At 39.7% G+C, this 24,472-nt stretch overlaps 1 protein-coding gene across 2 annotated transcripts in view; it reads left to right on the forward strand.

Annotated features, from left to right (window-relative positions):
• The window catches only part of EPS15 (epidermal growth factor receptor pathway substrate 15), a 2,462,763-nt gene that overhangs the window by 1,897,851 nt on the left and 540,440 nt on the right, over positions 1–24,472 (forward strand). For both annotated transcript variants that reach the window (XM_044086083.1, XM_044086082.1), the window contains exons 18-19: positions 22,159–22,249; positions 22,540–22,575. In XM_044086083.1, coding sequence (XP_043942018.1) covers positions 22,159–22,249; positions 22,540–22,575 — 127 coding nt within the window. The remainder of the gene's footprint in view (positions 1–22,158; positions 22,250–22,539; positions 22,576–24,472) is intronic.

The following is a 24,472-nucleotide window of genomic DNA, read 5'->3' on the forward strand; positions in this document are numbered from 1 at the left end:
GCATTTAATTTCTATCTTTGTGGTAAAAAAAAAAAAGTTGTTAAAACTAACCTTAAACTACTTTACCGTGGTAAAAGTTGTGTTGTTATAGGTAGGGAGCTGTAGTAAATTAATAGTGGAAAAATGAACTTTTTTACAACTTACCTAGTTTACTGACTATTGCTGCCAGACTTCCACAGGTATCTGGCAACTTTTTCGGCTTCACCATAGAATAACCTACCAGTTTCTTGGTTATACCTTCTTCCAGCCTCAAACAGAAAAATATTATTAAGCAGCCTGCGTCACCACAACAGGCTGATAAAATAGCTCAACTGTAGGTGGGTGACTGTGCTGTCACCAAAGCTTCTTTCTTGGGGTTCTGCTGGTGTATCCCCTGCAATGGGTCTGTTGGAGTGCCCTTAGTGGGCAAAGGAGAGCCACTGTTGCCAGTCCTGGGAGAAGGAGCAGGGAATTGCCACTGTGCTTAACCAGAAAGCTGAGCCCATCCCTAAGGAGTTTTTTTGTTGGCAAAAGTGAGTATGTTTATACAGATATTTCTGCAATAAAAGAAACTTAACCATATGTCTTCTTCTGTCTCAGTTACTCTGGACAGGAGTAATTGATTGGGTTTAGATCATGATTACAACAGGCTCTTTGACCCTTCCTTATATGGTTGTTTCTGGTAAACGAAAAACATATTTTTCATATTCTGAGTAGATTCAATGAGAGTTTGAACCTCAAAATGATTTCGAAAGCACACATTCTATTGTCCGTATAGAACTCTGATCAACATTCTATGGAGAGTGTGGCTCCACCTAGTACTTTTCAAAGATTCTCTTTCTCTGAAACTATTTCTAGAATGAATAAGTTGTTTTGATGGGAAACAGTGAGAAATTGGTGGTGTTTCTCAGTCTACCAAGAAACATTATGATTTGTTACAACTGGAGTTTCCAGAACTTACTCCTGTTCATCCTGTTAAGTCTTCTTTAGAGGATGTGTTTTGTCACAGCCTGCAATTTCCCTGATAGCCCACCTGCTGCCCCCCCCCAAAAGCAGATAGACAGTATAAGGTGCCGCAGTCTTTTAAGTTTTCATATACCAATCCCAGATCTGACCCATCAGATATTGCTTTAGTGAATCCAGTTCTTGCTAAACATATGGTTAATATTAATCACTCTCCTTTTGACAAGAATGGAAAGGGTTTGATAAATTTGGGGGAAACAGTGTATTCTGCAACACTTGTTTTTAGAATTCTCAGCTGTCGAGCTCATATATTAAGGGCTCTTGGGCATACCTCTCAACCTGGAAACATCAAAAATCTGGACAAAGGCCCATGAAAAGTAGGCACAACTGCCCAAAAACGATGACACTGATTAACATACTATTTGCATACATAATTATGTGGCTCAACCCAGTCCAGTGAAATTGTGGTGTACCAACCTAAAGATTGAAGACACTAAATAATAATAAATAATGGCAGACTTGATTTTTGGGCCTTTGGCCCACCGTTATTTTTGTCTTTGTAAAGATTCCTTGGTCTGAGAAATTGAGAGGTATGGTTGGGGGGGGGCTCATCATAGTACCCAGCTAGCACCCCTTCTGCGGTGAATACAAAACTCATACTGACAATGTTTCTACATTAATAATATTATTATGTACCTATCCTTTTACATATAATATGCACCGTGACAGATTCTCAGTCAGATACACCATGGATTGTTAGCCACAGCATACCCCCTCAAACTTTGCCTGACAGGAAACGAGCACATTGTAAAGTTCAGTTTCATCCCACAATGTCAATAAGAAACTTTGCCAGCAGCTTTCAAAACGCCAATTAAAAGGACAGCACATTTAACCTTAATGGCCAGGGAGTTCCCAGCAAGAAGCTTACCTGTTCAACGTTTTGGATCTTTTGGTTTGGTGGTGTTCCTTGTTACCTTTGCCTTTTCTCTCCTTTGGTTCTTTTTTCTTGCCTGACTGACATGCCGTCCTTCGCTGGTGTCTGGTAGTTAATTTGCCTGAGCCTGAACCATTGGATTTCCTCACAGGTGCCCTTCTTCTGTACTTGTCTTAGTATAATCCTTATGCAGGTGCTGTCTCACACATGCTCACACACGTACACATACTCAGCCTGCAGCTACTTACTCTACAGGAGCTGACTTGAGATTGACTCCTTTTCCCCTTCCTGATAACACGAGACGTTCAGACCTCCAAGAGTGAATTAAAAAAGTGTATTGTGCACAAAACTGATAATCATACAAGGACAGCAATGCATGTTAAATAATTTTATTTAAAATACTTATTACTGCAGTAATACACGCATTCCCAGTGCATAGCTTTCAACTGGTAGCAACAGTAATTCTTGAATGCTGAAAAAAATACACAAAGGAAATGCATCTCTTGTGCTTCCTGTCTAAACAGTTTTTGTGTGACAACAACTGAGTTACATTTTTATCACTGAATGACAACCACAGCTGTTAAAGCATGAATCAGAATAACTGTACTACATAAACTATGTAATGCTTAAACTGGCACCCAAAATTACATAATAGTGCAGCTGACATCTAGTTAAAAATCAAAGAAAACATCAATTTCACAATGATTTGGTTTACGATTAAAAATTGAAGGTTGACTGATATTTAGTTAAAATTATATTTAGTTATATGTAGTTTATATGCCCCCATCTTCGACTCCATTCCCAAGATCCCTCCCCTAGTGTCCCCCATCATTAAGTGAGTCTTAAGTTGTCATAATCAGTGACTGACTCCAGCTGTACCATCATCATCTTCTTCCTTGTCCTCCTATTTTAAAGGCGCTTGGCTCATTATTTACCATTTTCCAGCTTCATGAAGCTTTTAGAAATTGACAGTCCGAGGAGGAAGAGCTGAGATGAAAGAAGAACATAATATTGTCACCTGATCTGATCCTGTGCAAAAACAGTGCACGTTCACCTTCACTTTCCTTTACTGTCATTTAGTTTACCAGTGATTATCAGGAAGCCAAAGCAACCCAACAGACAGAAGAGTCTGCGTGTAACATAGGCTTAAGGCTTCATAGTTCAGGATTTACCCATACACAGACAGTTTAGTTTGTGCCATGTTAAGCAACTTCCAAAGCCCAACTCGTTTCTCTCTTCTACGTATTTGAATAATATGGCAACTTAGTGTGAGCCATTCTGTTGCTATATCAACAGCGTATTTTGAATTTGCTAACCTATGATTATCTCTTGGTGATGTCAGATGGATTACTTTTAGGCTAATTGCTTTTGCCGAGTTGGAACAAAACACTCATTTACTGACTGACTTTTTATTTTAATTAAAAATAGAACAGAAATATAAACAGTTCAATCACAGACCTTTAATACATATTTATCTATTCATTATCAATACCTTGACCTCAATGGCAACTCCTCTTAAACTTCTACTGGTCTGCCCTGGCAGGGATACATCAGCTGTACAGTTTTGTCTCAGTTCATAGCATGAATATCTTCCTAACCAATGTTCATAGGGATTAAACCTACTAAATGCAAGCTGTTACATGGGGCAGAGTTGTAGCTAGTGTGGATCAAAGGGAGCAACTGCTCCAGGCACAGGTTTTGGGTGTTGCATTTGGCAGATGCAGATCAGTTGGTAGTTCAGTACTTGATTCAGAAATTAATGCCGATACTGTGGTCAGGGCTGAAGTGCTTCATTGTATGTTACTAATGTAGCAAATGGTTTGATATAAATGAGAAACAGCTATTTTTTTCTGTCTATAACTTAATATTGAGGGGGCACCATATCTTGAAATCGCACTAGGTGCCAGGATAGCTAACTACAGTTCTGACCATTGGGAGGTGGGATGGTTGTTGTAATTGCTGATGCTGTTTTAGGCACAGGCTCTTCCCACTTTGTTCTTCACCCTACCCTGTTCCCATCTACTGCCATATAATTTTTTCTATACTCAAGTCTCATCCCTATAATATTCACCTATTTCTAAACATTAAATAAAGTAATACACAACCTTTTAGAAAAAAATATAATACTTAACCAGTCACAGACTGAAACATTAGCACTGCATTCCAGGGTAGTAGATAATTCTACCTCATATCTTCTCACTGTAACCTTTCAGAAAATACTGTTTTAGTGTATAATCACATTCTTTATATAACCTTGTATTCTTACATTCATTCATTATCTGGAGTTCCCTTATTGACACTTATTTCTACAATCCCCATATAAAACACAACTCCCAAATTATATTATTAAACCATCCTCAGAAATGTTAACCTTAATCTTCGAATGAATGTACTAAACTAACTCACAGTCTTATACTCTATAAACATCTGAAGCAGTATCTCACATAACCATATCAGGAGTATTGTATGATCAAACATAATTTCAGCAAATGCAAAAAGAACGAGTGCTGTTTGCTGAAGTTATTTTCCATGACAGAGGGATTTTGATTCGTTCTCCACTGTTGTGAGACCTTGGAGTTTGTATAAGTCCAGGGTGTGCGTGGAACCCCCCCCCCCCCCTGCAAAAAAGATAAATTGTTGAGTCGTTCATCGAAGACAGTTTCGATGTATGTTTTTAATTTTTTTTCCCATTCGCCGACGTTACCTTTGATGAATCACCATGAATCCTTTATATCTAGCTGCTCTTAATACTTGTCCACAGTAGTTCAGTGTATCCAACAAGGTTCAAGCATAAAAAAATCAAACTCTCTTGTAGATAAAACTCTTCTTTAATAAAACACCAGAATGACCACAGGATAAGCGCTTTCGCAACAATGCTTCATCAGATCCTACTACAAAAAACAGAAGTGAGTAATTAAGTATTTAAAAACCCTATAGCCAATCATATACATGCTCATTAATGATGTAAAGGTCTAGCTTTCAATGCTGGTTTTAAAGGTATAGTATAATTAAGGCCAGGAAATCTATGTGCCTGCAAAGCTACTATCCAATTCATCTCCTTATATTCCACTCTGTTGTTGAAATCACCTCCTCTGGAGTTATTATGAACTATATCTACCACTGTAAACATAAAAGAATGGTCCTTATTGTCCTTAATATGTTTAAATAGAACATTTAAAGTCCTTTTGTTCCTAATGTCTCCCAGGTGTTGCAAAATCCTCTCTTTAAGCTTCTGAGTGGTCTTACCTATGTAGAATGATGTAAAATCTACACATGCAGCTAAACATACTAAGTTCTTAGTCTGACAATTCGCATATAATCGAAATTAATACAACGTATCTGTAACAGGGTGTCCAGACTGTCCATTCCCTGACATGAAACTGCAAGCTTTACAGCTCCTACAGGGAAAAGTGCCCTCTCTTATATTCAACCTAGTTTGTTCACAGTGGGGCTTATAACACAGCTCCCTTTTCAGCGAGATGTTATTTTTAAAACTAAATTTGGGTTTAGCATCCACCAGGTCATTCATCCTATCATCTACTTTAACTATAGACCAGTTATTTCTAACCACATTGCATATAGATTGTATATTACTACTATACTTTAATGCAAAGCCACACCTTGGTTTATTTAAGTTCCCTCTGTTTTCATGCCTCCTGTCACAACTGAAGTATGGTTTTCCCTTGTTATTCAACTCCCTTGTAGCATATCCCCTCTGTCTGAATTCTTCACTTAATGTATCTAAAGCTGCCTCATAATCATTTACATTTGTATGTAATCTCGATAGACGTAAAAATTGACTCTTAAGAATGTTACTAAAGATTCTATTGGGGTGCATACTATGCCTACTTAATAAATTATTTTTCTACATTCTTTGCAGAACATAAGGGAATCACAGCTTCCATCATCATTGAGTTTAACGGTAGTATCTAAAAAGTCTATTTTCTCATGTGAACTATGTAGAGTAAATTTAAAGCATGTACTGTTACTCTCCATATAGCTGATGAATTCCTTCAGTGAATCCACATCACCCCCCCCCCCCACAAAACAAAAATGTCAACAAAGCACTTATAATATAATAGTTTAGCCTTATACAAATGTTCAGTAAAAAGTACATTGTCCTCCCGTTCTGCTGATACAAGATTGGCATAACTGTTAGCGCAGGGTGTGCCCATAGCCACACCCTGCTGCTGCCAGTATATGCCTTCCCCAAACATAAACAATTTATATTTCAAAATCAATTAAATTAAAGTACAAATAACTTGTATTTGCATATTAGTTAAAACATGAAACTTGGTTAAGAAGCTTCTAATCGATTCAACCCCATATTCATTGGGTGTAATGGTGAACAATGTATTAATATCCAGTGTAGCAAACACATTTTCTTCCTTCAAGTCAAGATTATTAATACAATCTCCTAATGTTTGTAGGAACATCTCCGTATCTTTCAACACTGCTGGAGCTTTATCTAAAAAGCTTTTTAATTCCCTTTCCACAAAGATAGATAAGGGTTCTGTAACCTACCCTTTACCTGCCACCACAGGTCTCATTGGTGGTTTGGTAAGTGTTTTGTATATTTTGGGTAATCCATTCACTGTTGGTATAATGGGATGTTCCACCTTCTTAAATTCATTCAAATCCTGTCCAGTCATATTACTTAAAAACATATCTTCCAAAGTCATCCTTACTTCGCTAATAAATCTATTGACCTGTTGTCTAGTAACTAATAAATAAGTATTACTATCATTAAGCATGTCTAACATACTATTAATATAATTATTAAAATTCATAACAACAGTAGCTCCACCTTTATCGGCAGGGCGTATAGAAATAGCAGAATTAGCTTTTAGTTCTTTTAAAGCAACATTCTCTTCATGAGTCATATTGTAAAAAGTTTTATCAAACTTGCCTGTGGTATAAAGTTCATACTAGTCCCTCTCACACACCTTCACAAATGCATCTACATTAGCTGACAATTGTGGATTAAATAAACTGGGTTTCTCAAAGGTACTTGTACATCAGAAGGTTCTTCACTGTTGAACATCATTTTTAATGCCATATTCCTGGCAAACTTACGTAAGTCTATTAGGACTTCCTCCAGCCGTGAACTCTTGGCAGGTGCAAAAGAAAGTCCCTTATTCAATACCTGCAATTGCAAGCCGGTCAATGGTACAGGCGAAAGGTGGAAAACTAGTGTCTGCTTTGCTTCTGCCAGTTCTCTGCTGTCCTCCTCTCCCCCGATGGTCTGCGCCTCTTTCTCCCTCCCAGAAGAGGTGATTTGAACAGTAGAGTGGAATATAAGGAGATGAATTGGACAGCAGCTTTGCAGGCACATAGGTTTCCTGGCCTTAATTATACTATACCTTTAAAACCAGCATTGAAAGCTAGACCTTTACATCATTAATGAGCATGTATATGATTGGCTGTAGGCTTTTTAAATACTTAATTACTCGCTTCTGTTTTTTGTAGTAGGATCTGATGAATTGTTGCGAAAGCTCTTATCCTGTGGTCATTCTGGTGTTTTATTAAAGAAGAGTTTTATCTACAAGAGAGTTTGATTTTTTTATGCCTGAAACCTTGTTGGATACACTGAACTACTGTGGATTTGTGATTATTTTGGTTGCAGTGAATCCCTTGTTCTTTGGACTGGTTATCTTGGTTGCTAGTATGAACCTATGAACACTTGTTAAGGTAGGATATTCTCACAAATCCCAAATGTATCTGAATTCATAACAATCTCTTTATAACAAAGGAAGTGGCTTAACAATTATCATCTTAGACACAGATAGCGTCTTAGGTTCTTAGCAACCTGGACTAGTACTATAACCTCTGTCACCATCACATATAAATCTTTTTAATTAAGACCCACAGTGAGGTGTGATATGCTACAGAGTTTTATCTAGTTGTGCTGAGCTGGCCCTTTCTTCAAACTTGAGAAGTAAAAAAAAAAAATAGACTCTTCTCTGAAATTAGTAACTCCATGCTACATTTGTAGCATGCATCTGCTGTTGTCCACAGAGAGAGTGCTAAAGGTCTTCATTTCTTAAATCCTGGAACTAAACTTTCTGAAGAAAAAAAAATCCAACACCAACAGCAAAAAAAGTCTCCATTTAAACCGTAGCACACGGATTGCTTCATTTTGTAGCAAGTGGCTGCTACATTGTGTCACACATGGAGAACTAAAGGACTTCAGTTCAGATTGCAAATAAAATACTGGTATTTAATGCCAGCATTGCGGTGAAAACCATTCAGGGTCTGCCAGTTGTGCCACCCAACACCTTCACCTGGGGCAGCTTCCTCTTTTGCTCCACCCTAGCTGCACTACCAATATGTAATGAGCACAAGACTTCCTCTCTATAAGTACTGGTTGAATAGTTTCACCTCTCAGAACAAGCCAAGGGCATTATTATCTGTCTGGGCGTATTCATTATCAGTTTCAGTTTGTAACATTGAAGCAAATGGTATGGGACTCTCTCAGTGCCGTCATTGAGTTCATGCAGTACAACAATGCAAATTACATCCCAAGAAGCAGAATGTTGCAGGTAACAGTTTGAAAGTCTGTTAAAGTAAAACAATTCTTTTTCCAGAGGAATTGTTAGAAATTTCACTGCATTCTCCTCTTTGATTTATACTGGAACTCTTCTCCTTGAGTCTTGTCTGAAAATAGCCAGTCAACCCTATTCTTGTTAACTAGTTAGTTCATTTAATTCAACGTACTCAAAAATAAATAAATGCACAAACAAGCAAAATAATAATAACTACATTAAATGCTAACTAAATTTCCATTTCTGGATATTTCTGTACCATGATGATTTCTGAAGTTACTTTCTCCACTGAGGGGTGCAAAAACGTCTCCCATTTTTGGTAGGGAAAGTAGTATAGAGTCATGAAATCATAGAAAATAAAAGGCAGCTGGCCATGTGTCTATTTATGCGTTGTCAATACCCACCGTTAAACCTTACCTTCTTTTTCAGAGAGTGATATATCAGTTAAGTCGAGGGTTGAATTTGTGAACTCCTTCAATTGTGTAACTCCTTTTCTAAAGCAGATAGTATATCACATTGCTTGATCTAGGGTGAATATTTATTTGAGAGAAAGAGAAGTCATTGTATGGGAAGTCTGTCTCTCCACTGTAATTAGTTTATTTGCAAAAACAGGCTCATATCCCAGGTCCAACTGTAGTATATTGCAGTCGATGTATCATTGCATCATGTATCATTTATGACTGCAAGTCTAGCGTTTGAAAAGTAAAACACACTTCACTGTAGAACAGCAACTACCAGTACTCTCTTTTTTGGTCTACACTCAGATTTGAGTTAATATGCTGTGAAAATTATGAAAATAACGCAAAATAGTCTTGCTCTTTTTGTTATATCAGTGGCGACTGGCAGCTCACTATAAACATTAAGGCACCCCAGCAAAATACACGTTAAAATGAAGCAGAGAGGAACATATTCTGAATATCTGAATCCATCCAACTGTTTAAATTATACACAACTGTTTCACAAAGTTAAGACTCATCTTTTATTGACTTTTGTAATATACTTAATTTTCATGGTGGTAATCCACAAGTTAAGTACAAAACTCTGAGCAAAAATCAGCAGAAAACCTGTCTGTAAAAGGATGCCATTTTGTGGTGTGTGGCTTGCCCTCTAAAACACATCTTTCGCCATCTCCCTGCCAGTCCCACCCCAGTCTCAGAGTCCCAACAAGCAGTCACTTAAAATTGTAAATAGAAACAAAATCGTGAATTGAAGGGGCCACTTGGAAATTCGTGGTACCTTATTATTTTTCCCTCAAAACTGATAAATTCAGTACGGTTGAGAGGTATGCTCTTGTGAGAGTATGAGGAATATTTTGACATCTCTTTCCTCCTCTGAGAAGAAATTTCCTGTGTGTAACTTCGTGCCTTCTGTGTCTTAAGTAACTATCTACTGTTGAAATGTGCTTATGATTCTGCCATTACCACCCCCCAGGTCAACTGGCTCTGGAGCTGTTATGATAACATTTTCCTGTCTGGATTCTCAAAACTTCCCAGAGGGTGTTAAAATGAGATTTTGAATTTCCCATTGTATAGAGAACTAGCTTTGGATCTTCTGTCATTGAAACTTATGAAAGAACAAAAGTTGATTCAAGGGATCGCAAAGTGTCATCCTTTCGCCCAGAGATTCAATGCTCCTCCCACAACTTTCTTTAAAAAGCAAAATGAACAGTTCTAGCAAGCTGCTTATAAAAAAAATAATAAATAAAAAGCAATACTAAGGAGGTTCCTAGAAGAAAGCAAGAACCCCACAGAGCACAGGACAGTCTAGTATATCTGGATTATTATATGAAGGATTTCCAACATACCCCCCCCCCCCACTTTTGCAGTCCTTTAATCCTTCCAGAAAGTCTAAACTTCTGTTTTTTTCTCTTTGTCAACAGGTAGTTTCAGATGAGTGGATTTTGAGAGTAATGCATCAAGGTTACAGATGGTAGTGGAAGTCTCTCCCTCCTGAACTTTCAGGGAAATCCTCCTCTCCCACCAGACCAAATTCTTCTTTTTTCTCCTGTCATTCAGCAAATGCTTGCTAGAGGGATGGTAGAAGCTGTCCCTCCTCCACAGTTAAGGAAGGGTTTTATTCCAGGAAGTTCCTGGTGCCAAAGTAAGAAGATTCTTAGAGACTAGTTCTGAGTCTTTCTTTTCTGAATCAGTTTGTGATAGTTCACAACTTCAAAATGCCATCTCTTCATTACTTGTTATCCCTTATTCCCCATTTGAGTTTTCTAGTGACCTTAGATTTAAGAGATACATGTTATAGCATTCCTGTTCTGCATTACCCTTTGGTCTATCCACTGCACTAAAGGTGTTCACAGAGTGTCTAGTAATAGCCTACTGCAGACTGCAAGGTATTCACATTTTTCCATATTTAAATGACTTGCTTATCTGTGCAGGATCTTTTTCAAAGTGTCAGAGATCTCTCACTTGAATGACAGAGATCCTGCACAGACTGTGTTTCCTGGAAAACGTACAATTCCTGTTTAACAACTTCTCATGTGATTGTTTTCATGGGGTGTCCCCTAGAGGCCTTGATTCAAAGATCATTTCTTCCACCAGAAAAGTAGATCTTTATCTAGATCTATTCTTGAGGTTTTCCACTCAGACTTCTCTGTCAGCACGGGCATTTTTCAGGATTCTGGGTCTTGTAGTGTCTTTGATTCTCATGATTCCTCTGGCAAGACTCTACATGAGAAAAAAGTCTGTGCCACCTAAAATCTGTGTGGTCCCAACATCAAGATCCTCTGACATTCCAGATTCCAGTTTTTGGATTTGTGGTAAAGAGACTAGATTTTATCATAATCCAAGTCTCCCAGTTTCCCTTCCAGCACCAGAAACAGCAGCAGTCAGTAACAAAAGATGTCTCAGACTTTACTTTGGAAGCAGTGTGTGGGAGGATAAAAGTGCAGAGTCTTTGGAGCAGAAAAGACAGACCTAAACTCGAAAATGTAAAAGAGATGTTGGCACTTCTAAGTGCTCTCAGCAGTCACAATCATCTTTGATCCTGTGGACCATTTCAAGTGTTTGCAGTCTACACTCAGTGATGTATGTACATAAACTGTGTGGGGCAGATCTTACCCTCTGTGCAGACTAGGGTGTAGCTTTTCAGCACAATTTCACTCTCCCAGCATTTTACATTCCATCAGAACAAAAGTTTGTGTAGATGAGCTATTCTAGACCAGAACAGACCTTTACAAATGGAAACTTAGTCAGAGGGCCTTCCAGGAATTGATTCAGCTGTGGGGAACACCTCAGATAGATTTTTTGCCTCCAATCACAACAACCAGTTGCAAACTCCAAGCAAGCTGGCCTGGAAAAAAAAGATACATTTTTCCCTTCCTTAGACATGCTGTTTTCCACCCTTTCAACTAATATCCAGAGTCATTCTTAAGATTCAGAAGGACACCCAAAGATTATTGTGGTGACATCCTTCTGGCCTAGGCAATAGTGGTTCTCATTACTATTGGAAATGGCCAAGGGGATTTACCACAAGCTTCTTCACGGATTGAAACTACTCACGAGGACAAGGGACCCTAGACAACATGAAATAACTTCCTAGATGATAGAATCTTAATAACTTTTAGGCACCCATTTTTTAAGGACTTGCAGCAGATATTAAAGGAAGCAAGAAATCCTGCTACTAGAAAGTCATACATTAGCAAATGGAAGAGCTTTATTTAGTTGGCACCATGATAAGAACCAGCAACCTTTCAGGACTAGTGTTTCTCTGGTTCTGCATTATTTGTGTGAGTTACTCTCTTCTGGCCTGCCTTACTCCTTCATCAGAATTCATATATCAACTATTTCAGCATGTCTTCCCATGGATTCCCCTCTTTCAATGCAGTCTTATCTAAAATGTTTTTGAAAGAGGAATTGCATACAAATCCTGCTAGAAAAATGGTGGCTCCTCAATCGGATCTTAGTTTTGTTTTGAAAAACAAAAAAAAAACTTGTTCCATTTGAGCCAGCTCATAAGGCTGGGTTGAGGTTCTTAACATGGATAACAGTGTTGTTGATTACTTTGACCTCTGCAAGAATGTCTGAGTTGCAAGCCCTTACAATGGGTCAACCTGATCTCTTTTTCCACAGACATAGGGTTTTCTTACCATTTGAACCAGCTCATCAGGCTAACATTAGGTTTTTAACTTGGAAAACAATGTCATTTATTATTCTGACTCCTGCAAGAATTTTGGAGTTGCAGACTGTTACAGTGGGTCAGCCTTATCGCTTGTTCCACAGATATAGGTTTTCCTTAAAAACAAATCCTTATTTTATGCCTAAAGTGGTGTCAGAGTTGTCTTCTTTCAGGAACCTAGAAATGTGGGATAAAGGATACTTGATACATTGCATGTCCACAAACTGCTCAGATACTGTCTTGACAGAAGAAAACCTTTTAGAAACTGATCGGTTGTTGAGTTTTTTGAAGGTAAAAGGAAAGGACAATCTGTGTTAAAGGAGACTATTTCCAAATGGTTGTCTCATGCTACTACCTTTTGTTATATCCACCACAACAAGGCAATTCCAGGCAGGGTCAAGGCTCATTCTGCCAGGACCTTGAATTCATCTGTAGCTTTTTAGAAAAGGTTGGACTCTAGAAGTGTTCTAGAAGCAGCAACATGGTGCTTTGTGCATTCCTTTACAAAGCACTGCAAACTAGATTCCTTTTCCAGGTCTAGGACAGGCTTTGCTAGGACCATTCTCCAAGGGCTCGTAGACCCTCATCATTCCTCCCTCCCCAGTCAAATGAAGCTATGGTAATCTACCCATACAGCTAAGACTAGTGCAGTAGTGATCAATATGAAGAAAATAGTATAGTTGTGTAAGAAAACTTAACAGCAGATGTTTGAATGATCACTGCTGTAGCCGCTCTCTCCCTCCATCCCCCTTATTTTGGAATGTTTTTGTTGCGAAGATGAATACTTCTAACTGTAAGATGTTATGTTGTCCTACCTCGCTGTAATTCTTGCTGGTTGGGTTCGGAACCAAGTATCGGTTCCAACTCGACCCAATACAAAAGCTCAAGAGCTTCCACTGGCTCGAGGCTAACCCCTATCCCATGATACATAGGGTAGAATACCCAGATCTCATTTGCCTCTGAAGCGATGTGGATGTCTTTTGGCTGGATCGTTGGCCAAGTAGTTTAAAATTAGCTTTTTTTTAGCAATTTCTCTAAAAAAACTTCTCTTTATTGTGTGCGATAGTTTATAGTTGGCCATTTTTGTCATTTCTGGTGTGTTTTCCCTTTTCTTCTTGTTGAGAGACCCGAGAGGGCTACTCCCCTACACCGCATGTGCTGCCTGTTTCTTACTTAGGAGAATCCGTTTCAGTTAGAGGATTCTTCATTAGCTTCAATTAGTTTTTTGATAGACTCGTTGTTATTATAGTATACTTGTGTGTTTTTAAAATAGTTGGTTAAGCCCTTCTTTTTGGCAGTTTACGGCCTTTTTCAAAACATTGAAGTTCATTTGCATATATATATTTTTTTCTTGTGTTGCGTTATTATAGTTAGTAGGCTCCGTTGTGTGTTAGAGCCATTTTTGGCATTCTTATACTCTTTACCTAGCTCAAGAGTGGTACTTTAGAATAGACTAGTTTGTTAGTGCATATTTTGTGGTACATTAATTCTTGGATGTAAACATGTCTAAAGAAAAAGAGCAAAAAGAACTAAGGCAATCAGGATTCAGAAATTGTGATCAGTGTACTCAAAAAAAGTATCTCACAGATGGACATGCTAGCTGTGTGTATTGTCTTGGTGCCATCCATTTGCAAGACCCTTGTATGATTTGTCATGGCTTTAGTAGCAGGGTTCTACAGGAACGCAGAAATAAGTTAATACTCAGAGGCTTATTGAAAGGTCCTTTCCAGGAATCATTAGAGGGTTCTCAGAGCTCCAAACCTATTTCTCCCTCTACTTCTCACACTAAAGGGTCTAAAAGATCTGCCATTGTGACTCCAGCTTTGGAGCCACCTAAAAAAATTATCACTTTGGAACCAAGGACTCTTGGCTCCGACAGATCTAAGTCAACCTCTTCGGCTACATCTGTGTCCACAGAGCTGGTAGAGTTACGGATTAGGAGACGGTCTCCGGTCTTGGAGCCAGTCACTCCAACACTGAGATCACCCATTCTGGAGAAGGCTAGATCTCCTTCCTTATTCTCCTGTTCCTCCAGGAGCTTATCTGATGATGATGTGCAGCATGTGGTGAAGAGATTGCTTCAGACACCAGCACTGACAAAAATTTTATCATCTCTGACCCCAAAGGAATCAGGACCATCCAAGGCATCATCTCCACTTCCTCCTCCGACCCGCTTGTGGTTTCAGAGTCAGTGATTGAGGGTCCGATAGTGGAACTGTCAAAACCGGGACCTCCTTTAGGATCATCTGTTCCGGCATCTGGTCCGACTTGTTCAGGTCCATTGGATTTCGAAGAGTCTGGGAGCTGGCACTCACCCTTAGGGTCCGAGGAGGGGAGTCGGCGTGGACAGTTGTCTGATCCGACTCTACCGCTCAGTGCCTCGGCGAGATTGAGCTTTGCTCCTACATTGGTGCCGCCCGTTCTGCCTCGGAGCCGATCCTCTGCCTCTGTGGAGCAGGGGATCTCTTCGGGGTGGAGTGAGGGGGCTTTTGAGCTGATTGAGAGAGTGCTGTCACCCCAGACAGCTCCACTCTCGGACCCAGTTTCTCTTCCCTCCCAGGCGCCAGTGTTGGTTTCATCATCACCTTCTCCTCCCAAGAGTAGAGAACTGGAGTCTAAGGAAGCCCTTGTGGGCGGCATAGTCTCCTTCAAAACTTCACCAGACTATCCCGTCTGAGGAAGCCACTTGGAATAGACTGTGCAAGAGGAAGCACATAGACTCCCCTGAGTCTGTCGCATCAGATACCGATCTGGATGATTCAGAAGGGTCCCCACATTTCCCTTCTGAGGATGTTTCTTTCGCTGACATTCTTGAGATCCTAAAACAGAGGGGTGGATGGAAGCCCACCAGCCCTTTAGAGGATGAATCGGTATACCTGGAGTCTTTTGGGTCTCGCCATTCCATCTCTGGGTGTCTCCCCCTTAAGACCAATTGATGAATGTAATCTCTTGTAAGGCCTGGACTTTCCCTGATACAGTGGAGCCTGTTCTGCAGAGGCCCAATAAATTTATCACTGCTCCCACTGAGAAAGAGTTTCTAACCAAAGGTGTCCCTGTAGATGTGATGATGGTGGCAGTGGCCACCAAGGAGGAGTTATCAGAGACCTCTCGTCATCTGTTCATCCTCCTAATGAAGAGTCACGGACTATGGACAGATATGGAAAGCGTGCTTTTTCATCTGCAGCCTTTACTCTGCGGTCGCTGAATTACTTGACTTATTTTGCGAGGCTTCAAAGGGATCTCCTCAAAGAGGTAGAAGATACCCTTCAGGGTACTGTAGCTTCGGGGATCACAGATAAACTTTCCTTGCAGCTCTCCACCCTCAACCCAGTTGTTAACTCCTCCATGAGACTGATTTCATATGCAGCTGATGGAGCGAGCAGAGCAGCAGCTATGGGAATTTCCTTGAGGAGACATTCCTGGATGCGTTTATGCAGTTTTACTGAACCCTTCAAGTCTTCTTTCACCAATGCCCCCTTTGATGGTTCATCCCTCTTCGGACTAAAGGTGAAAGAAACTTTGACCAGGTGTGAACAGGAAGGGAAATCCTTGTTTGCCGTTGAGTCCTTTTTTCCACCCCATCTAGACCTTATCCCAAAGGTCAGAAAGGTGGGAAGATGTGGTTCCGCAAGTCCCACAAATGTTTTTGCGATGCACGTGGTGAACCCCCCCCCCCCCCCGGGGCAGAAGTGGAAGTAACAATGGAAGACACCGACCTCGCGGCAGAGGGGGTCCGCAGAATAAGGGCAACAGAGATACGTTCTCTGGCAGCCCCTTCCAGTGCTCCTGAAAGGAGACCTGCCTGCTCTTCTCTTCTCTGGAGGCAGTCGGGGGGACACATCACTGAATACAAAATGCCTGGCTGGAAATCACTCAAGACAAATGGATACAGACAATCATATCCAGAGGTTTTTACATTCCCTTTTCCAGTCCCCCTCCCATAAATCAGTCCATTCCAGACATCCCATGCGGTCAGAGGGATGAGGCAACTTCAGAGATACACAAGTTGCTAGAAAAAAGAGTCATCCAAGAGGTCCCCGCAGACCATATTGGATCCGGAACTTACTCAAGGTTCTTTTTAGTTCCAAAAAAGATAGGGGACTGGAGACCCATTTTGGATCTCAGCAGATTGAATGGATCTGTAAAAAAACAAAGTCCCGGATGGTGACACTGCAGTCTATTTTCCCCTTTCTCGGGAAAGATGATTTGATGTGCTCGATAAATCTCCAGGATGCGTACTACCATATAAAAATGGACAGGCAATTCAGGAGACACTTACGCTTTCTTCAGGGAGCCAGTCGTTACCAATTTTGAGCCCTGCCCTTTGGTATCACTACAGCCCCCAGAGTGTTCACCAAGTGCATGGCAGTGGTTACAGCTCACTAGAGATGTCCAGGATTCCTTGTGTTTCCATACCTAGATGACGGTCTCCTGGCCGCCACCACCAAGCATCTGCTACTACAAGTAAGGGACGAAATAATCCTTCTTTGCGCCAAGCTAGGCATTACAATAAATTTCAAAAATTCTACCTCGTCACCTTCACAGCATATTATTTTCTTAGACGCAGAATTGGATTCAACAGTAATGATGGCAAAACTTACTCTTGAGAGAATTCAGTCCCTTCACCGTCAAATCAGGACCTTGATGTCAAAAAGAAAGGTTCAAGCGAGGTATGTGTTACAGGTTCTTCTAGTTCCTCTAGCATGGCTGCACATGATGGTCCTTCAGTTGTTACTCTTTGCCCGGTTGTCCATGCAAGATCTACCTCTGTTACATCAGATAATCATTACAGATTCATGCAAGAAAGATCTTCTCTGGTGACTGCAAATGAAACAGTTGTCCTTGGGTCGCCCATTTGTATTTCTGCAACCGATGGCAGTACTGTCCAGGGGACGCTTCCCAGATCGGGTGGGGTGCGCATTATCTGAGATGACTGTCCAAGGCTTATGGCGAGAACATGAGAACCCACTTACACATCTATGTTCTTGAGATGAGAGCGGTGCTATATGCGTTGCAGGCATTTCAGGACTCTCTTCTGATAGGAACTATTGCAATTCAGACAGACAATATGTCAGTAGTGCAGGGGCGGCCCGTGCTATTGGACTGCCGGATTGCAGCCCCCTCAAAACAAAAAGAACTAAAAATAAAAATAAAAAATAGAAAAAAAAAAAGTTTTAAAAAATTTGCGGACTTCGTGCATGCGCAGTAGTCCAGACTACTGGTCTACTGTATGCGCATGCTCAAGGCAGTCTGGCAGTCCTGACAGGGAAACGTGAGGAGATGTCTGTGCACTTTTAAAGTGCACAGACTCGCTGTGATAATGCTTCGAGGCCGGACTGCAACACCAGCAGTCGGGAATTGCTTGCTGTCTCGTCGGGAAGGGGTTTGGATTTAATCTCGCGGGTCTTTGGAGTATTGCGCGGGAAGGGGTTTGGATCTAGCAGTATTTGGATGTATGTTGGTTATTATGGAGAACGGACAGGTAAGTGTGTTTGAATGTATGGTGCTTGCTTTTTTACTGTTTGAATTTATGGTGTGTGCTTGCTGTTTTACTTATTTGAAGTTATAGTGTGTGTGTGCTTGCTTTTACTTTGAATTTATGGTGGGTGTGTGCTTGCTTTTACTTTGAATTTATGGTGGGTGTGTGCTTGCTTTTACTTTGAATTTATGGTGGGTGTGTGCTTGCTTTTACTTTGAATTTATGGTGGGTGTGTGCTTGCTTTTACTTTGAATTTATGGTGTGTGTGTGCTTGCTTTTACTTTGAATTTATGGGTGTGTGTGTGTGTGTGTGTGTGTGTGTGTGTGTGTGTGTGTGTGTGTGTGTGTGTGTGTGTGTGTGTGTGTGTGAGAAAATGCCCCAGGTGCTCATGGTGGTGTGGTAGGGAATACCTCAGGCTTGAACCCTGTACCCTGTATGCAGGTGTTAAAGACTTGAGTTCCCTACCCACCACCATTTGTAAAAAAATTGCAGATTTTTGCCTCATATTTGATCTGATCTGCTCCTCATAATATCTGTGATTTGTAAATGTTGCAATGCTTGATATTTGATGGTGAAGTAGTAGCATTGTTGCCTCACAGCTGCAGGTTCTCAGGTTTGATTCTTGGCTGGTGTTCCTTCTTTGTGGGGTCTGTTATCTTCTCCCTGTGTTTGTGTATGTTTGCTTTTATTTGATGGTGCACTGGTAGCATTGTTGCCTCACAGCTGCAGGTTCTCAAGTTTGATTCTTGGCTGGGGTTCCTTCTTTGTGGGGTCTGTTATCTTCTCCCTGTGTTTGTGTGGGTTTGCTTTTATTTGATGGTGCACTGGTAGCATTGTTGCCTCACAGCTGCAGGTTCTCAGGTTTGATTCTTGGCTGGGGTTCCTTCTTTGTGGGGTCTGTTATCTTCTCCCTGTGTGCACTGGTAGCATTGTTGCCTTACAGCTGCAGGTTCTAAGGTTTGATTCTTGGCTAGGGTTCCTTCTTTGTGGGGTCTGTATCTTCTCCCTGTGTTTGTGTGGGTTTGCTTTTGTGTCCTCCCATGTTACAAAGACATGTCTGCATTATTTCTTCCTGGGCCTCTGCTGAAAATAGTTTTTTTGTTCCAAGTCAGACTGTCCTGATTAACAAATGTAAAATAAAATTGACAGGCATTTGAATTTCAGACTTCAGGTTTCTGAATGTTTAATTTCTTACATATTTGATGGTGCAGTGGCAGTATTGTTGCCTCAGAGTCACAGCTATAGGATTTGTGGTTTGATTCTTGGCTGGGGTGCCTTCTTTGTGGAGTCTGCATCTTATCTCTGTGTTTGTGTGGATTTGTTCTGGTGTCCTGCCATTTTACAAAGACGTGTCTACAGTATTTCTCCCTGGACCTCTGCTGAAAATTGTTTTTGTTTCATCAGAAGTAAAATTGACAGGCATTTGAATTTCAGACTTCATAGTCTTCAGAAAATACATAGTAAAACAACTTTTTATTCTAGCAATAAATATATAGTGACACAACCTTTTATTATAACAATTTTTTAAGTTTATAAGATGACTATTTGAAATTTTTCCTTATTTTTGGGACTGTAATACCCTGTTAGTGGCTTTGTCCAGGTTTTTTGTGCTAAGGTTGACAGCTATGGCAAGAACTGAATTCACTGAATATGTTTGAGGGCTGTATTCCCTCATTACTGGGTTTGTCCAGGTGTTTTGTGCTAAGAGGTTGACAGCTATGGTGAGAACTGAATTCATTAAATGATAGCCATTTAAGTTTCAGTCTTCCTCTCGCTCACAAAACAGCTGATTTGGCGAGTGGTATGTTGCTCTTGACTGTTTTGCACACGGACCTTGTCTGTAAAATGTACGTGGTAACGCAGCATTTTTCTTTCACAAAGCAGGTGATTTGGCATAGTGGTATGTTGTTCTGACTCTTTTTGCACAGGGACTTTGGCAGTAAAATGTATGGTGGTAACACAGCATTTTATTCTAGCAGCTTTCCAAGATTATACAAGCAATGTTTAATGTGTCCTTGGTTTTTGCCGTTTTGACCCACCCCAATAAATTTGGCTTTTTCCAGACTTCTTGTGCTGCAAAGTTGAGATGCAGTTGAGTATTGAGTAGATTTTACAAGGAGCTGAGAGCTGCAGGGGAAGAGAAGTTTAGTGCTAATAGCACAACAGGCTGTGTACTTGCTTTTGATGCAGAAGGTTGTTGGTTCTACTCCCATAAGGGGTGAATTCTGCCGCACTGAAAGTTAAGATACTAATTATGAGCCTGTTATCAGTTTGCCATCCATTTCCTATTGCAATATTACTAGCTTATTTTTAATGTAATTTAGGCAATTTATTCCTCAGGGCATCAGACACTTTATTGTTCGATGAAATATAAAGGTGACTGCTAGCAGCAACCTCTTCATTACAGATTTATTTAACGTGGAATTATTTAGATGACTTTTTTACTACTTCAGAGATTGTGCATATTTACTGATAATGGTGGACTGTAGAATTGTGCATATTTACTGATAATAGTGGACTGTAGAAGTCTGAGTAGACTTTTATGATGGAAATGTTCTGAATTGGGCAGTTTTGTTTCATTGTTTACTGGAAAAATGTTCAAAGCAATAGGAAGGTGTATCAAAGAGCACATGTATGTTTCATATGCAAGGGGCCTATGATTTGAAAACAGCTCAGAATTCATTTTTATCTGCCACAGGTAAAATGTATTTTCTTTGAATGTGGGTTTTAATGTTGTTTCAATGAATGTGAGTTTCAAGGGCAGAGAAATTTTAATGCCAAGTTTGTTTAGCAGATGTCTTAGTGTTTGTGCTGTAAAATGCAAAATAAAACTTTCAAATGAAGTTCAAATCATCATAGAAGTAAATCAGTATGTACATTAGTGTTTATGGTAAATGGAGTGAAATAGCAAAGTAATGAATCAGTGGAATGGCTGCAGGGGGAGGCTCCATTCGACCATGGTTTTGTGAGGGGGAAGTGTGGCAAACTTAGACAGCCCCAGCTGAACTATATCTCCCAACTGTCCAGATTTTCAAAGAATGAATGGGTTTTTTGCTTCTTATTTTTGGTTTGTTCCTCATAAAATTTGTGGTTTTCTGGCAAATCATTTAGGAATTAAGTCACTAAATAATGACACACTAGTTTCAGACATCATAACCTACAGAAAAATGCAAGCTAAAGTAAGACCTGTTCTATCAACTGTCCCTGTTTATACAAGAGCAATTTTTAGTACTGTTTATATGTTCCCCCAATATATTTGGCCTTGTCCAGATTTATTACATTAACAGGTTGAGAGGTACATGCAAATTGCTTTATAGAATTAGGCATAGCCAAACCTCTCAACTGTCCCTGAATTTGGCTCAAAATGTTGCTCTTCCCCTAATAATCCCTCTGCAAAATAGCAGTTTTGGAAGAAAACATGGAGGGTTTACAATTAAGAAATAACTGTAATAATTAGAGTTATAGATTACTTTTATTTCAGAAATGCATGTAGATAGACTCTTTTATGTTGTCAGCTACGTCTAATTCCTAGCATTGACCTTTTCATGTCACTAGCCTCCCTCTCTCAGCATGAAAGCTTTGAAGAGCTTGTTGCCCAAACCACTCTTTTTCTTCTTCTTATCTTGTGCAAGTAATGGTTTGATCCCGTGGAAGGGATGTAACCCCTTATAGCTAAGGATACTGTAGCGGTGATCATCATGTTATGATAAGTTTAGCAACACAGCTGTACTTTTGCATCTTTCCTTCCATGCTAGTGTCCTTTGTTGTCTGTTTCCTTGTCTTAACTTTAAAATTTATGCTTTTGATCATTTTATGATAGTATCTTTAAATGAATGCTGGCATCTCCTCCCTAGACATTTATCAGTGACGTAGAATGACACGAATATTTACCCTAATTTCTTTAGTGTATAGAAGTGATTTATGAAGTTTGCAAGGAATTCCATGACTCAATATTGTGTCATAAATATGAATGCGTTTAGTATTATGTTATTCCTTTCAAAGGTATCTGAAGCATACTTAACAAAATTTTCCATGTTATTGGAAGTCCACCATTTACAAGATTAGTGGGCAGTAAGTGCTAAGAGAGGATATAAATAAAAGTGTTTATTAATTTTTAATTTTTTTCTAGGAGGAGTTCCTCGAGAAAAAGCCACAAGAACCATCACAACCTGTAACGGATGCAAATTTAGTCTTCTTTCAGTCAGATCCTTTTACAGGAAGTAAGTTTTTTTTTTTTTTTTTTTGTCGTAGTGTATGGGTCACTATTTTATATAAAACTTTTAATTGGAAGGTCATACAAGTCATAATGAAACTTATTTGTGGATTCAGAGGCTATGATAAATAAGCAGGAAAAATACTGCATGAACAAAATAAGTGAGTGTAACTAAAATTAATGGCCATTAACACCACATGTGACAATATTCTTGTGGTTTTCTGTGGCTGTTTCTGTTGCTTGTATTTGCTAGTATTGCTGTAGTTGAAATTATTGAAACATTTTTTTTTGTTGCAGATGATCCTTTCAAGGATGATCCCTTTGAAAAAGTTGGTAAGAACTTTGATATTCTATTTGCAGTATAGCACGATGACTTTAACATTGCTCTTTAAAAATCTCTGAGAAATGAAAAATTCCACAAAAATAAAATAAGGTTGGCATAGTTGTAAAACAAGTAGGATTGCCACCTCATAGTGGGAGGTTCTCTAGTTTTGATCCTTGCTGGGGTACATTCTAAACAGAGTCTGCATGTCCTCCCTGTTTTCACTTGGGTTTCCTCCTGGTGCTCCAGTTTCCTCCCACATTTTAAAAAACTGCTTTGTAGGTATGAGTATGTGCTTGTGTGATACAGAATAAAAACCTGCCAACTTACTTCCATTCCCTTTGTGGCTGGAGATAGCTGTCCACAGGGTCACTCTAGGAGTCAACTGTACAATGCCCAATTATTTCCATTTCTTTAATTAAACTGTGGTTTATTGTCAGTCTGGATACCACAGTACAACTTTCTTGAAGTTGTCTTCATTGCATTTTATAGTAGTCATTAGCTGTGAAGCATGGAGTCTTGCTTGTGTATTTTTTTTAATGATGTCAAATTCCCATCTTCTCTATGTTGCTGAAAAAGATCTTTGACATTTTAGTTATTACAAAGGTGAGACTGCTCACTAATGTGTTCATTTTGTGTGAGTGCTAAAACAAAAGGAGTTGGTACACTATGATAAGCATTGGTTTCCATCAACTTGTTTTTTTTTTAAGTGTTAATTTTTGTTACAGCTTGCCATTTGTAGTGCATTAGCCATATAGAACAGATTGTCATAAGTCTTTTGAAAAGCAGAAACACAAGAGAGTGGTACAAAAGCACAACGTAATGTGATGTTTCATTTTCCTCTTGTATACTGTTAACCCATACCCTATTCTTGGGAGGTGTCCTTGTAAGGGATAGAAATATCACCCATAGTGTGGGGGAAAATTTCCCAGTTTTACCTGATTACCATCCTAATATAATATATTTATGTTCTAGCTGGTCTGTATTACCACATGCCTGTGGAGGTGGACAGTGTGTTGTTTATGCTTCAGGGTTCACATTATGCTTCATGGTTCACATTTTAAAGCTTAGGGATCAAGCGGATATATTGCCTGCTGAGAGCTTTATGAGTAGGTGCAAGACTATACATTTACTAAATTTTGCTTATGTGAAGCCTGGGCCAGGCCTTTCTTCCATTTTGTATGGAATCCATATTGCCCCTCCACCAGACAGGTATAAACTTAGTCTGGAGGTGATGATTGTACAGGGCTATCGCCCTCTTAGGCTTTAGTGAGGAGTCAAAAAATGTAGAGATTGTCTCTGAGAGATCAGGAACATTGGATTCCCTGCCCTATGCTAGATGTTAGTGTCTTGGTAATACCTTAAGACTTGAGGTTCAGCATGAACTTTCCCTGCACTCCTCTTCCACCTGCTCACATATTAGGGGAGAAGCATGAAAAAACAAGGGGCTGTTCACTGGTATACTGTATGGTAGCCTGAAGTCACCATGACTTTGCTGTTGGGGCCCTTAAGAATGTGAATACTCTTTAAAATCCTTTGGATGACAAGAATGAGTTTTTAGTCAACATCCTCATGTTGAATTCTCTATGATTTGTTTAACCCAACACATGCCTAAAAGCAACTGCATTTTACCACACTTTCACCTGATAAGGATTTCAAACCTTTTGTATAGATATATTAAGATGATACATCATCTGCTGCACCAGACTATTGAGTCCGTAGCTGTTTGTTTCACCTGAACAGTTTGTCTCCCTGGTGACCCAGGTACTGGAAATGCTTGACCTCCCTATGTCTGTACTCAAGGAAAATGTCACTGAATCCATGTCATCTTTAGCTAAGATGGGTTATCATGTAGTCCATTGTAAATTTCACTTTGCAGAGGGCTTGAAAGAGCCACAGGCTCACCTA

The sequence above is a fragment of the Protopterus annectens genome, chromosome 10.part0 (genome assembly GCF_019279795.1).
Source record: "Protopterus annectens isolate FY-2018-M chromosome 10.part0, PAN1.0, whole genome shotgun sequence".
NCBI classification, from domain to species: Eukaryota; Metazoa; Chordata; order Ceratodontiformes; family Protopteridae; genus Protopterus; species Protopterus annectens.